At 42.4% G+C, this 13,616-nt stretch overlaps 1 protein-coding gene across 1 annotated transcript; it reads right to left on the reverse strand.

Annotated features, from left to right (window-relative positions):
- Positions 1-1,759: 1,759 nt before the first annotated feature.
- Positions 1,760-12,271, reverse strand: LEPROTL1 (leptin receptor overlapping transcript like 1). The gene is made up of 4 exons (XM_079909459.1): positions 11,727-12,271; positions 5,896-5,971; positions 2,907-3,093; positions 1,760-2,075 (listed from the first exon to the last, which is right to left on the reverse strand). Exons 1-4 carry the CDS (start codon positions 12,082-12,084, stop codon positions 1,959-1,961), a joined length of 738 nt encoding a protein of 245 aa, XP_079765585.1. The 5' UTR covers positions 12,085-12,271; the 3' UTR covers positions 1,760-1,958.
- Positions 12,272-13,616: the final 1,345 nt, after the last annotated feature.

The raw sequence follows: 13,616 nt of genomic DNA on the forward strand, positions 1-13,616 counted from the left end.
ATTCTAGAACAGAAAATGGTTGGGGGAAGACCAGAGAATGTACTTTTGGCAAAAAAAAAAAAAAGAAAAAGAAAAAAAATTGAGTAGATCACAGGCACTGAGTTCCCAACTGTATCACCAGCTGCCTAATCCACGTGTGGCTGCCCCTCCTCCGTCTTTACGCCTACCACATCCTAACACTGCAAGCTGCTTTCAGCCTGTGTGTAAATGCGACGGCCACACGCGCGCATTTTTATTCTGCTTCCCATCTCACGGCTCAAAGTAACAACTTGAGTTGGGCGATAAAGCCCGTGCCCTTGAGGCATCTTTAGTAAAAAGCTGAACAAACCCACAATTTGTTCCCATTTTTTGGAGAAATCAACTTTATAAAACAAGACAGTTGTCATGATTACTCCATTTTTGTCTGAAGGCAGAACAGGTTTTATGTAAGTATAGTGAATAAACATATAAACAAATGTCCTTAACAAAATACTGTCAGACCAACTTGAACATTTTCAAAACTAGCTCCTGAAAAAAAGTACTGATAATCGTGAGATGGAATGACCACTACAGTTTGATCACGCCTGGTTACTGGGAACGTTTTGGTCAGCTTTGTGTCTGAAGCTGCGATACAGCTGGATTTGGCTACTTCGCATTAATTCACACAATCAAGGCCATTTTTAAAAGGTAACAGCAAATCTATTACGGTGAAATAAAAATCAAAACAGTTGAGAGGTATACAGGAAACTTGCCTTAAATATTTAAAAATTACATATGATATAACCTTAGGGGATAAGAACTACAATTACCGTGGTCTAAATCTTGAGTTGTTAATACATGAATTACCAGCATAACTAACAAGTCACTTGTTAATCACGTCAAGGCCTTGCGGGGCTGGGGCACTCTGAATGTATGGTGGAGCAATCACTCTCCAGGTGTGTTAAAACCTCTAGTTTAACGTGTTATTAAACCATATTGGAAAAGTGATTTTACTTAATATATACAATGTATAAAATAAGTTATAAGGAGGAGGCAGGAAAAGGTTTTCTAGTATGTAGGATGCAAACATACACTTTCCCGTATCAGTAGTAGTTCTGTGTGTGTCCCTTTACCCATGTAAAACATGAAAGTCTGAAAGAAGATTAAAAATTTCACTTATAAATAGAAACAGGATTCAAAAAAATGGAATTTCAATATCGTTTCTTCCCACAATGCAACTCACTCTAATTGTAACATAAATAAAAACCATATCTCAAAAATCTGCTTTTACACTCTTACCTTTAACAATAAGTTCTTCTAACAATTGAGAATAAAAGCACTCCTTTGTAGCAATTCCATAAAATAATTTGCAGTTCACAAAACACCTGCTTTCCAGCAAAACCAGCAATCCTTATGGAGGGCGTGGCATTAATACTTGGCCCCTCTGAGGTATAAATGCAGCTATATTTGCACTGAGTATATCGTCTATAAGGTATGCTAATAGTCTGCATGTTTGCATAAAATTGGGAGTGATGTCATCCTGACTGATTGAAAAACTTATCTTTATAACTTTGTGTAGTAATGGAGGTTAAATAATTTTAAGGAAAAAAAAGTACTTTAGCCCAGTAATAGCCAGCAGAACTCTAGTTCCTAACCAATGCAAATGGTTATTAGATTTAAAAAATATTTAACATTGCATACTGGTTAAAAAAAAAAACTGAACAGGGAAAACACATAAATATTTAAATTCAGCAGGACACCACAAAAAGCATACTAGAGATAAGTGTGAAATCAGTCAAGCTTTTCCAAAGGAGAAAATCCTTTTAATCCTTCAGCAAGTCTCTGTGAAAATAGTACGCTTACAATACAAGAGAGAAGGAGCGCCTAGAACACCCCCAAGAGGCTCGCTCCACTGCTCGGCATCACTGCCCCACCTCCTGTGTGCACGGACGGCTGAGAAATGACAAGAAGTCCATCTGACAAGAGTTCAGTAATCCCTTTCACCACTGCTGCCAGCTGAAGTCATCATTGCTGCCAAAGACCAAGAAAAAGCCCAGGATAGTTGCAAAGATGACAGTGTTTCCGGTGAGGACAAGTGCACAAGCTCCCCACTCGATCTACAGAAGAAGACAGAAACGCTCAGTTAACAGACATGAAAAACAATAATGAAACGAAAAGTGAATCAAGGCTCTAGCTGTAGCCAATCACAATCCAAAACAAATACAACTTGTAATAATAACTTTGACGCTGCTGAACATGTAATGCTGTTCTTATGTATCGCTGGTTCCTTTAAAGAGACAGAAAGTCATGTAAGATGATAATTATTCAAAAGCAAGCCTAACTTCCAGGCTATGAGGAGGCAGCACAGAATTCTACAATTTTCTGTTTACAAAGAAGTTTGCTCCAACTCTTCATTTGTGAACCCAAAAATTTTATCTAGAGAGCAGATTAAATTTAAAATATCAGAGATGCAAACACACTCGTGCACATTCTTTTCAAGAGGTGGGGAGTCATCGCCCTCTCCATGTGGAAGGGCAGCCAGTCCGTCTTCTCTGCCATCTCCACCCGCCCAGAGATGCAGGAGTGAATCTGACTGGTGAGTCTGGGAAGCCTCTTCTACTCTTTGGTACTTTCCCACCTGCAGAGAACACGGATCTCCCCGGGTCTTCCATGTTTAAGCTATACAGGGCAGGCCTGTGGTTGTTCAGCACTGGCCGAGTCCATGTGCCCAATTCTGACAGTGAAGTACTGGCAAGCCAACTGTCGCCGCCAATGCTCTCCAGTATTTCCACCAGTTAACAACGACAAAAGTAAGATTTTTATCTCTTATCCTCTAGGCTCCTATGTCTCTCATCTCTTTTTCATGTCATTTAACAAAAACTTTTTTCCTGAGAAAAACTGAACACAATCTAATGTAGAACCATTAGTAGAAGAATGCTTTCACTTACCAGGTGTGCTCTGGCAAATACAATAGGGAGTCCAAAAGCTGAGACCACGATGCCTGTTGTAAGAAATATGGCCAGTTCCTTACAGGCGTTACTCATAGCATCCGTATCATCCACTAATCTTCTTGCTATGCAGTATGGAATAGGTGAAAGGATGTAAAAAAACAGAACAAAGAGAGGCCAGTATTGGCTAGAAAAAGAAAAATAAGTTAATGTAGTTTTTGCTATTTTTGTCATTTTCCTCACACAAGATCCACTCTTTTTAAAAATAAGGACCAAAGCATATTGGAAGGTACAAAATATGACACAGTTTAAAAATAAGCTATAACCTGAACACTGAAAAGAGGGACATTTAGAATCACAGTATTCCTAAAGTTATGATACAATGATTAAATATTTCTCAAATTAAAAGAAAACACTTTATGAATTTTAACAGTTGGAATCAAAGCCCAAAATTAAAAATATATATTTTTTCATTTTAGGTTATAAATAAAAAGGGATTATTGAAAAATGGAATTATTAACAGTAATTTTAAAAATTCAAGATTCATGCCCTTGACTTCTAACATCCTGCCTTAGCATGAAGCTGGAACACTCCCAAACTTTCCACAGGTCACTAGGAACTCCCAAAATACTGAAATCAAAATACAGAAAATGAACTGACAGTAATATTGAAGACTTTCAGTCAGAATATGAACTTTATCACAATAAAAATAGATGCCTTTTAGTCTACAGTCTAGCTATTGTATTGTGCCAATGTCATTTCCTGTTTGTGATCATATAAAACAGTTGTGTAAGATATTAACACTGGGAGAAGATGTGTGAAGGGTATAAGGGACTTCTCTGTACTACTTTTGCAACTTCTTGAGAGCCCATCGTCATTTCAAAATAAAAAGTTAAAAAGAAATAGATGGCTTTTAAAACTGCCATAAAATAAAACACACATCATAATGGAGATTTGCTTGTACTTAGACACTCATGATAAGCAAAGATTTATCTATATGTTTTTCCTAAAAGATCTTTTCCTAAATATTTTGAGAAAAAAAAATTACAAATGGACATAAGTTTAAGGGAAAAAACGTGCAAAAATTATAAAAGCACAAAAAGTGAAAAACCAAGGCTGTCTGTGTCTTCCCCACTCCTACTGATCTGGGTCCTTCCATATTCCCATATAGATAAACTTTAAAGATATGAATGAATCACTGCACTTTTAAATTTAACAATATATCTTTTTTGTTTGTTTGCTTTTTTTTTTTTGCGGTACACGGGCCTCTCACTGCTGTGGCCTCTCCCGTTGCGGAGCACAGGCTCCGGACGCGCAGGCTCAGCGGCCATGGCTCATGGGCCCAGCTGCTCCGCGGCATGTGGGATCCTCCCGGACCGGGGCACGAACCCGTGTCCCCCGCATTGGCAGGCGGACTCTCAACCACTGCGCCACCAGGGAAGCCCTTAACAATATATGTTATTTTACATATTAGCAATCCAGCTCTTATTCTTTTTAAGACTGCCTAGTATTTTCATTGATGGATGTACTATAATTTATCATTTTTCTTTTGACAGACCTTTAGGATGCTTCCAGTTTTTTTTGTGTTGCTGTTGTTATTATAAACAAGTCTGCCATGAACATCCATACTCTCCCCCGACTACACATATCTTTGCAAACATCTGTAAGTGGATTTCTATGAGTAATTCTAAGAAGTGGAAGGCTAGTTCAGAGAATATATACATTTTGAGAGCTACTGGCAAGCTGGCCTCCCAGAGGACTTGCACCTATTTAAACTTCCACCCAGAGTACATAACAATGCTTGTTTGCCATATCTTTTATCTTTGCCAATGGATTTCATTTAATTTTGAGTGAGGTTGAGTATATTTTCATGTTCTTAGTAGCAATCTGCAGTTCTTTTTTCATATTTGTAGTTCATTTTTCTATCGCATTGTCTGTATTTTTTTTTGATTAAAAAAATTATTTATTTATTTTGTTTATTTATTTATTTTTTTCCCTTTTTTTTTTTTGGCGGTACACGAGCCTCTCACTGCTGTGGCCTCTCCCGTTGTGGAGCACAGGCTCCGGACGCGCAGGCTCAGCGGCCATGGCTCATGGGCCCAGCCGCTCCGCGGCATGTGGGATCTTCCCGGACCGGGGCACAAACCCGTGTCCCCTGCATCGGCAGGCGGACTCTCAACTACTGCGCCACCAGGGAAGCCCTTGTTTGTTTATTTTTGGCTGTGTTGGGTCTTCGTTGCTGCGTGCGGGCTTTCTGTAGTTATGGTGAGCGGGGGCTACTCTTCATTGAGGTGCGCAGGCTTCTCACTGCGGTGCCTTCTCTTGTTGCGGAGCACGGGCTCTAGGTGTGCAGGCTTCAGTAGTTGTGGTACGCAGGTACAGCATTTGTGGCTTGCAGGCTCTAGAGCGCAGGCTCAGTAGTTGTGGTGCATGGGCTTAGTTGCCCGCGGCATGTGGGATCTTCCCGAACCAGGGCTCGAATCTGTGGCCCCGGCATTGGCAGGCGGATTCTTAACCACTGCACCACCAGGGAAGCCCTGTATTTTTCTTACTAATTTATCCTATTAATTAAAAAAAATTCTCTCTGTCCTAAGGAAAGTAATTGTCAAAAGTCATTTACATGACTTCTTTTGTCAGTTGCTCTTGACTCTGCTTACAGGTTTTTGTTTGTTTTTGCTCAAAAGACATTTTACATTTTCTTGCATTTAATTTAATCAATTGGTTCTCAAAATTAAGCAGTAGTGCTGGGCTACTGTGTTGCTATCCTGCCATTAAAGACTTAGCAGTAGTCAAGGACAGCCAAAGTCTTTTTTGCACGCTGCTGTCCTAAAATCTTTTCAAACACCTTTTAAGTGAAGATTTAAAGTTTGTCCTTGGTAAACGACCATTTCTCAGGATTACTTCTATTGTAGTAAAAAAAATTTTTTTTAATTTTAAAAGTAGAAAAATTTTACACTTAAACACTCAAAAAGACAAAAATTTTACATACTTGTATATTGGAAGGGCACATCCAAGCATCAAAAACATCAGCCCAATTGCTCCTCCAAAGGACAAACTAATCAAAGCTGCAAAGTAAATAATAAAAAAAAAAATAGAAATAGTAATTAAATTAAATTAACACTATTTGTATTAATATTACTATTAGCAGTCTGAACATTACCTGTGATCCCAGAGGCAAAAAGCAAACAAAACACACCAAAAAAAGCAAATGTATTAGTGAATCATCTTCAAAAGCTGAAGTTACCTGGTTTCAGAATAAGTCTTTTGTGGCATCTTCAAAGCAAAATACAGTGATACTGATATTCAAAGCCCTGACCTATCGCCAGCACGTCACCACATTCCCAAATTACTGGTTCCATGTCAAATGAGCATCCCAGTCTGCGAGATCAATGCTCCTCCAGGCATTAGTATGATACTCACTCCTCAGATCATTACCGTTTTGAAAAGTAGTATGTGGAGAAACTCCGCAGTAACTTTACTGGACTTCAGAAGCCTCATCTATGGGAAACCCTCTCCTGAGCAGTTCCTACTTCCTGCACACACACCCCCAACAGGCACAGGTGAAAAGTGTCCCTGGATATCTGTAGTCAGTAATCTCAGTCAGTTAATTCTGCTACAGATATTTAAATCGTTTGCAAAACAATAGCTGGGTTTCTTTCCCTAAGTTCCTACACATTAGAAAATCTGCAGGATAACAGGTGCAATCCTTCGGTGGTATCACTGTTTTAAGACATTATCACAAGCAATAGATGCATTCTATAGCTGAAATATAGTTTCTGAAGTCACACACACACAGTTATACAAAGCATTATGTTTTATAAAGTGTTTTCACATAGATAAGTGAGTAGAAACAACTTCCTTGAATATACATAGTTAACCAATGGCCTAGAATTAAGCAAAGAAACAAATGATCAATTTATTTTGAATTCTATACAACCTATATTTCTGCAACTACAGTGGCTAAGAGAATAACTTACTTTTTTTTTTAATGATGCAGTCCACTAACCTTAACAAAAACATTAAAATTCAAAAGAGCTGTCGAAGGTCTACAAATTACCAAGACAAAATCCAACATATACAAACCAAAATTAACACAAGGGGTTAAATGCTGCTAAGAACTACTGATATACTTCTCTGAATTAAGATGGTCATAATCAAGGACACCCAATGACATGGGAGCCGGGCAGATTTAGTTTTCATTCAGATCAGTGATGTAGGTCATGTCAACCGTGAACACATTTACTTAGTCCTTAATGCCATTAGATTTTCAGTTGCACAAAGAAAAAGACACATTTGCACTTTAATCTGCAGCAAAAGAGGAACTTCACGTTTATAAGGGAATGCCATGTAAGCAGTGAGGAAAATACCAAGTTCACCGTTTGTTTTGTTCAGTTCAAGACAGGTCCTCATAAGCTGACCCCATTTCCTTGCTCGGACACACATCACCCCAGGCTAGCACCCCTTGGTCTTGGCACTGCAGCTGTACCAGCCCCCTTTCCTCTCCTGGAAATCAGCCGGCTCCCTTACCCACAGGGCCTTTGCACATGCTATCCCTTCTACCTCAGATGCTTTTTCATTCACTTATTTCATTCAAGAAATGTCTACATAGAACCAAATACCTAACAGGTGCTGGGGACATGTTAATGAACAGGCAAGGCCATGTCACTCACGGAGCTTGAATTCTTGTCCCAGTCCTTGCCTCTTTCTGCCAAGCGAACTCCTACTTTTCCTTCAGGTCACAGCCCAGTTATCTCTTCCTCAGTGAAGTTTTTGCAAAGCCCCTGACTAGACCGATTCCCATTATGTTTATTTATTCACTTATTCCACAAATATCTACTGAGGGCCTACTGTGTGTCACACACTGTTCTTGACACTAGAGACAGCACAATGTAAAGAAATCGAAGCTCTTGCTTTCATGCTTACATTCTGGTGGGAGAATAAAGCAATTTTTTTAAAAAGTAAGCAAATAAATGTCAAATGCTATGGAAAAAAAAATCAAGTAAGGGGGTGGGAGTGCTATTCTAGATGCATCAGCTGGGAAAGCGTCTCTGATGAGGAGACATCTAAGCAGAGATCTATATGAAATGAAGAAGTGAATCAATCTCGTGGCTATCTGGGGGGAACATTCCAGGCTGAGGGACGTGCACGTGCAGAGGTCCTCTTTGCTCTGGATGCCTCCCCTGTGCTCATCTATCACAGCTGCAATGTTATACTGATTTGTATTTGTCTTCCCTTGTAAGCTGTTCACACCACAAGAGCAGGGAAAGAGTTCTTCTGTTGCTGATGCTCAGGCCTCAGCTCTTAACACTCAATAATAAACATGTGTAGAATGAACGAAAGGGAGCAAAGGGGAGAGAGGGAGGGAGATGAAAAAAGAGGAGAGAGCCCAATGCAGCAGAGCAGAAACAGCCGTAACTGAGAGTCAGGAGGCACTGGGTCCCAGCTCCTACCAGCCACTTACTAGCTGACTAAGTCATCTAAATATCAGTTCTTTCTTCTATAAAATAAGGGTTGGACTAGATCTAAAATGCAAATACTTCTCTGAACACTAAAGATAATTGTTATAAGACATGCTGAAGAAGTAAAACACCATCTCTGCTTTGTGAAATATAACTGTCAAACAGCTAAGTTCATCACTATAATAACACCTTATTTATTCGAAAGCCATTTATGCAGCATAGACCTTAGACTCCTAAAGGAAACAGAGACATAACATAGATACCACAAAGCCCATACACTAAAGCTAACATTCTTTTTTTTTTTTTTTTTTTTTGCGGTATGCGGGCCTCTCACTGCTGTGGCCTCTCCCGTTGCGGAGCACAGGCTCCGGACGTGCAAGCTCAGCGGCCATGGCTCACGGGCCCAGCCGCTCCGCGGCATGTGTGAGCCTCCCAGACCGGGGCACGAACCCGCGTCCCCTGCATCGGCAGGCGGACTCTCAACCACTGCGCCACCAGGGAAGCCCAAAGCTAACATTCTTTATAAGCAGACACTTAGGCACTTATTCAGAAGTTATTTGTTCATTTTTTGTGACAACTGTGTGTGAATTCCAGTGGAATAAAACCTTTTTATTTTAAAGGATCACCTATGCTCACTTATACATATATATTTCAATAGGCAACTCAGGTACCCAGAAAAAAGTTAAGTGAAAAGTAACTTTTCTTTCCTGGATTACTGTTATCTGTATCTTGTGAAGACAAAATTTTGTAAGCTTATTTTGCTTCTTATATTTAAAGAGATGAGAAATAGGAGGGAGAGCTGCATACAAGCAAGAACTGCCCTCTGATTGGGGGGAAGAGACTAAAAAAAAAAAAAAGGTTAAATCAGGCATAAAAATCTCAAAGAGCATACCAGATTTGCGATAGATAATCTTCGCCAAGAGATAAGTAGCCTTAGGACTTGGTTGCTGAAGTTAACCCTGTTCTATGACAGAGAAAAATTACTTAAGTTCCTTTTTTTTTTTTTTTAAATTTTATTTATTTTTGGCTGCGTTGGGTCTTCGTTGCTGCGCAGGCTTTCTCTAGTTGCGGCGAGTGGGGGCTACTCTCATTGCAGTGCGCGGGCTTCTCATTGCAGTGGCTTCTCTTGTTGCGGAGCACAGGCTCTAGGCGTGTGGGCTTCAGCAGTTGTGGCACATGGGCTCAGTAGTTGTGGCTCGTGGGCTCTAGAGCGCAGGCTCAGTAGTTGTGGCACACGGGCTTAGTTGCTCCGCGGCATGTGGGATCTTCCCAGACCAGGGCTCAAACCCGTGTTCCGTGCATTGGCAGGCAGATTCTTAACCACTGTGCCAACAGGGAAGTCCCTACTTATGTTCTTATCCTCAAAAAAGAGTCTAAAGTCTTTGGGTACACTCTTAAAAAGTTAATGAAGATGATTTCTTAAAAAAAAAAACAACCCAAGGAACTGAAATAAGATTCAGGTATCAAAAAATAATTTTATGTGACATCTCACCTCCCAGTCACGATGGATAAGATAAATGCCAATGGGGTTAAATAAACTGTTCAAAAGTGTTCTCAAAAGTTGTAAAGTTTCTCCAGTCTTATGAAATCAGCAATTAGGCTGATTTATATACAAAACTCCTCATTTGTGTATAAATGGTTATCCTAGATGACACATCAATGAGGCAAAAATTTTATGCTGTAATTGAGTGATTTGACATCCAGAAGGCAAAACTTAGATGAGTCTGGTTTCTACTCCCAAAGTCTCCAGGCTGGGGATGGAACAGCCCGATTTATCTAAACTCTCAAAAGACTGGGTGCTAGTTCGTGATTACGAAGAGACTGCAGTAGGAGAAGGGACCAGTTCCCTAACCTGGGAGTTACCAGAAAAATCCAGTATATAACAAAGTAATAGGCAAATGGCTTAAGAAATTAAATCATAGCAACATAAAGATAGGCCAACAGGAAGAAAACATCCTGAAACAATCATAGCAATCAGAAAATCTTACTGAAACCAAAAGTGTAAGTACAATCCCATCTGAGACACTTTCTGCTGATTAATATTCACCTAAGTCCACAATCACAAAGTTATTTTCTTGAGAGAGAGACTCCTGCATTTATTGACAGTAAAGAAATGGAGAAGAACTGAGAAACTGGCAAAGAACTGAGAAACTGGCAACATCCTAAAAAAAAACAGCATTCTACCATAACTGCCTTTCACACAGGGATTTTAAAAGGTCTGTTAGAGTTCAAAAGGAGACTGGAAAGTAACTCAGCTGGTCAATTGACAAAGTTTTCTATAGGAAATGAAATGTCTTCAGACGTTACAAACAAATAAGAAACAGTAAAAATGTGACTCTGGGGAAGCAGCTCAGCAAAAGCTGCCCTTAAAGCAAATAAGAAACACTGTTATTGAAGTTCTTCACTTCCTGCTTGCCTGCCCCTTCTACAAAGCCTCAGGTCAGGAAATCAATGTAATTCGTTGTCAAGAATTAAGTTGAAAACGTTCGTAATGGTATTTGCTTCTAACCACGCTAACAAAACTACCAAACAGTTGGAAAGCATGCGACATCCCTTATTTCTAAAGGAAACTGACTAATAAACGAGTACTTTTCCATTGAGTTTTAATGAAAAACTCTTTTGCCTTAAAAAAAAACTCAACTAAATAAAAACTTTGAAATGTGAAAAAGCCTCAACGTGCAACTGTGGAGAGGGCAGGGGGAAGGAGCCCTTTGGGGTCGCTCACAGGGTCTATCCTGTCAGACCAACACCGCAAATCAAAATGCATCCGTTTTAGGAGCGTAAAGCTCTGAGTACGGGTCCTGAGCGTGGATGTGATCGCCGAGGTTTGGGAAAGAACCATCCCTAAGGCCTTCCAGGGCGTTCCTGGGGGACTCGGTTGGGCTCAGCGCCCGAAGACCGCACTCTTGCCTTTAAATGGGAAATGACACTGATTTACCGTAACTGGCATCTCTAGCGACCCCCTCAAAACCACCCTCTGCCCGCCTCGCTCTCGGACGCAAACTCCTGCAAAACATGTGTGATGGCCCGAGCGGCTGCGGGACTCCGAACACCCCGCGGGCCACTTCGTTCTCCGTACGGGGCGCGACGAGTGGGAGCGAGGCTGCCGAGCTCAGCAGAAAGTGGGGGCTGGCGGACAAGCCGCCGACCCCGCCGTCCTTTCCCCGAGGCCGCCGCGCCCACCTCGGCTCCGAGGGCGCAGGCCGGGGGTTGGGGTCGGGGGTCAGGGCTGTGCCGCCAGGCAGCGGCCCCGCGGCGCGCGCCCGGCCCCGGGAGGCGGCGTGCGGGGCCTGCGTGGAACCCCTCCCCCTCTCTCGGGGCGGCCGCGCAGCCCTCTGGCCGTCCAGCGCCCCAAGCCCACCTTTGATGCCCGCCATGGCGGTGACGTCGCTCCTGCCTCCGGGACCCGAGGCGACGGCAGCGGCGGCCGGGAGACCGGAGACGCGCGGCGGCGGCGGCCAGACAACACCCGGAAGTGCGCGACGCAGCACTTCCGCCGGCGGCTCGCGCTCGCGCTGGGGCGCTGGGGGCGCGCCGGGCTGGGGGCCTTCGGGCTGACCCCTTCCTCCCCGGCTCTGCTCCCGTGGGATCGCCGACCTGCGAGGCTTCCCGGCCCCGCCCCGGTTCCCGGGCCGTGGAGACTCCAGCTCCCGTGTTCCCTGCAGTGTCCGGGAAACGCCATCCCGCAGACCCCAACGCGCATCCTGCAACCTCCCCATCCTTCGGGAAGGGAGCGCGAGTCGACGCGGTCCTTTGGGAGGACTGGTGTGAAGCCTTTGGGGGATCCTTTTGCGTCCTTCAAAGCGCACCCATTTCTTTCTCCTCCCTATCTTGTAATAAAGGAGCAGTAAGGCCAGTTGGGTGGTCTGCACTAGGCTTCTCGCTTTCCGACACAGAACTAGGGTCTGGTGAGACCCACCTTCAGAGGGAGGAGTGGCGGGGCTCAGTAACAAGTGGATTTAATACAAATCCGAGCTCTTGGGAGTCTGTGAGTTTTTTTGTTTTTTTTTTTAGTAACAGGGCTAGGAAAAAAGTAAGCAGAGGTACAAATACATTTAGTTAAGTAATCCTACAAATTGATTGAACATTTACTGATATTATGTGTGGGGAACACTGAGGTGAGCAAAACCAGGTACGGTTTCTGTCCTCAAGGAACTTACTGTTAAGTGAGAGAGACAGACACGAAAAAGCGTAACATTGCAACAATGATAATTGCAAAGAAAGTGGATAGATACTCCTGTGACAGTCTTTGATTTAGATTAGTCAGGTGAGATTTCCTCGAGGGAGGGACAACAGCAGGATGAACAGGTGTGTAACTAGGAGAGAAAAGGGAAAATCCATCATGGGGAAGGGACAGTGTTTACAGGGGTGGGGGAGGTGAAGATCACATTTAGGAAGCCTTTTGGGGCACAAGCCCTGGTGGCTGAGGGAAGTGCTAGTCCCCTAATTTCCTTTCTTTTTTTAAATTAATTTATTTTTGGCTGTGTTGCATCTTCGTTGAAGGCACTTATTATTTATCTGAACTATATTATTTGTTGGCTGTCTCTCCCACTAGAGTGTAAGTTTGTACAACGTTTTATGTTTGTTCACCACTGTCTAGAACTGTACATGGCAACTGATGGGATCTCAAATAACAGAAATTCTCTTTTTAAGGTAATTAGTGAACTCTACCTTTCAAAATCCAAAGGTCACTTTCAGGCTCAGCAGCCATGGCACACGGGCCCAGCCGCTCTGCGGCATGTGGGATCCTCCCGGACCGGGGCACGAACCCGCGTCCCGTACATCGGCAGGCGGACTCTCAACCACTGCGCCACCAGGGAAGCCCCCCAAAGGTCACTTTTTGATCCAAACTTTCAACAACAATGGACACTGGTGACCATTCTTTCTCTCAACTACCATACCACTGTTCTCCTGTTTGTTTCTTATACCTCATCAGAGATTTCTTTCCAGACTCTTTCTAGGAACTTCTGCTCAAGGTTCAAATGTTAGTGTTCTCTTAACTTGGTCCTGGGCCTCCGTCTTTGCTATATCTAAATTCTCTCCCTATGAATTGTATCTCTTCCTGTGGCATTAAATACTGTCTTCTTTTTGATAGCATAACTACCAAGTTTACCTTGGCTTTGAAATTCAGACTTGTATATCCAAGTGTCTATTTGACATGTCTACCTGGATTCCTAAAAGTCACCTCAAACCTAATATGTGGAGACCAGAATTCTCTATTATCTTTATTCCAGTTCCACTTGGTCCCACT

Source organism: Stenella coeruleoalba (assembly GCF_951394435.1).
Source record: "Stenella coeruleoalba genome assembly, chromosome: 21".
NCBI lineage: Eukaryota > Metazoa > Chordata > Mammalia > Artiodactyla > Delphinidae > Stenella > Stenella coeruleoalba.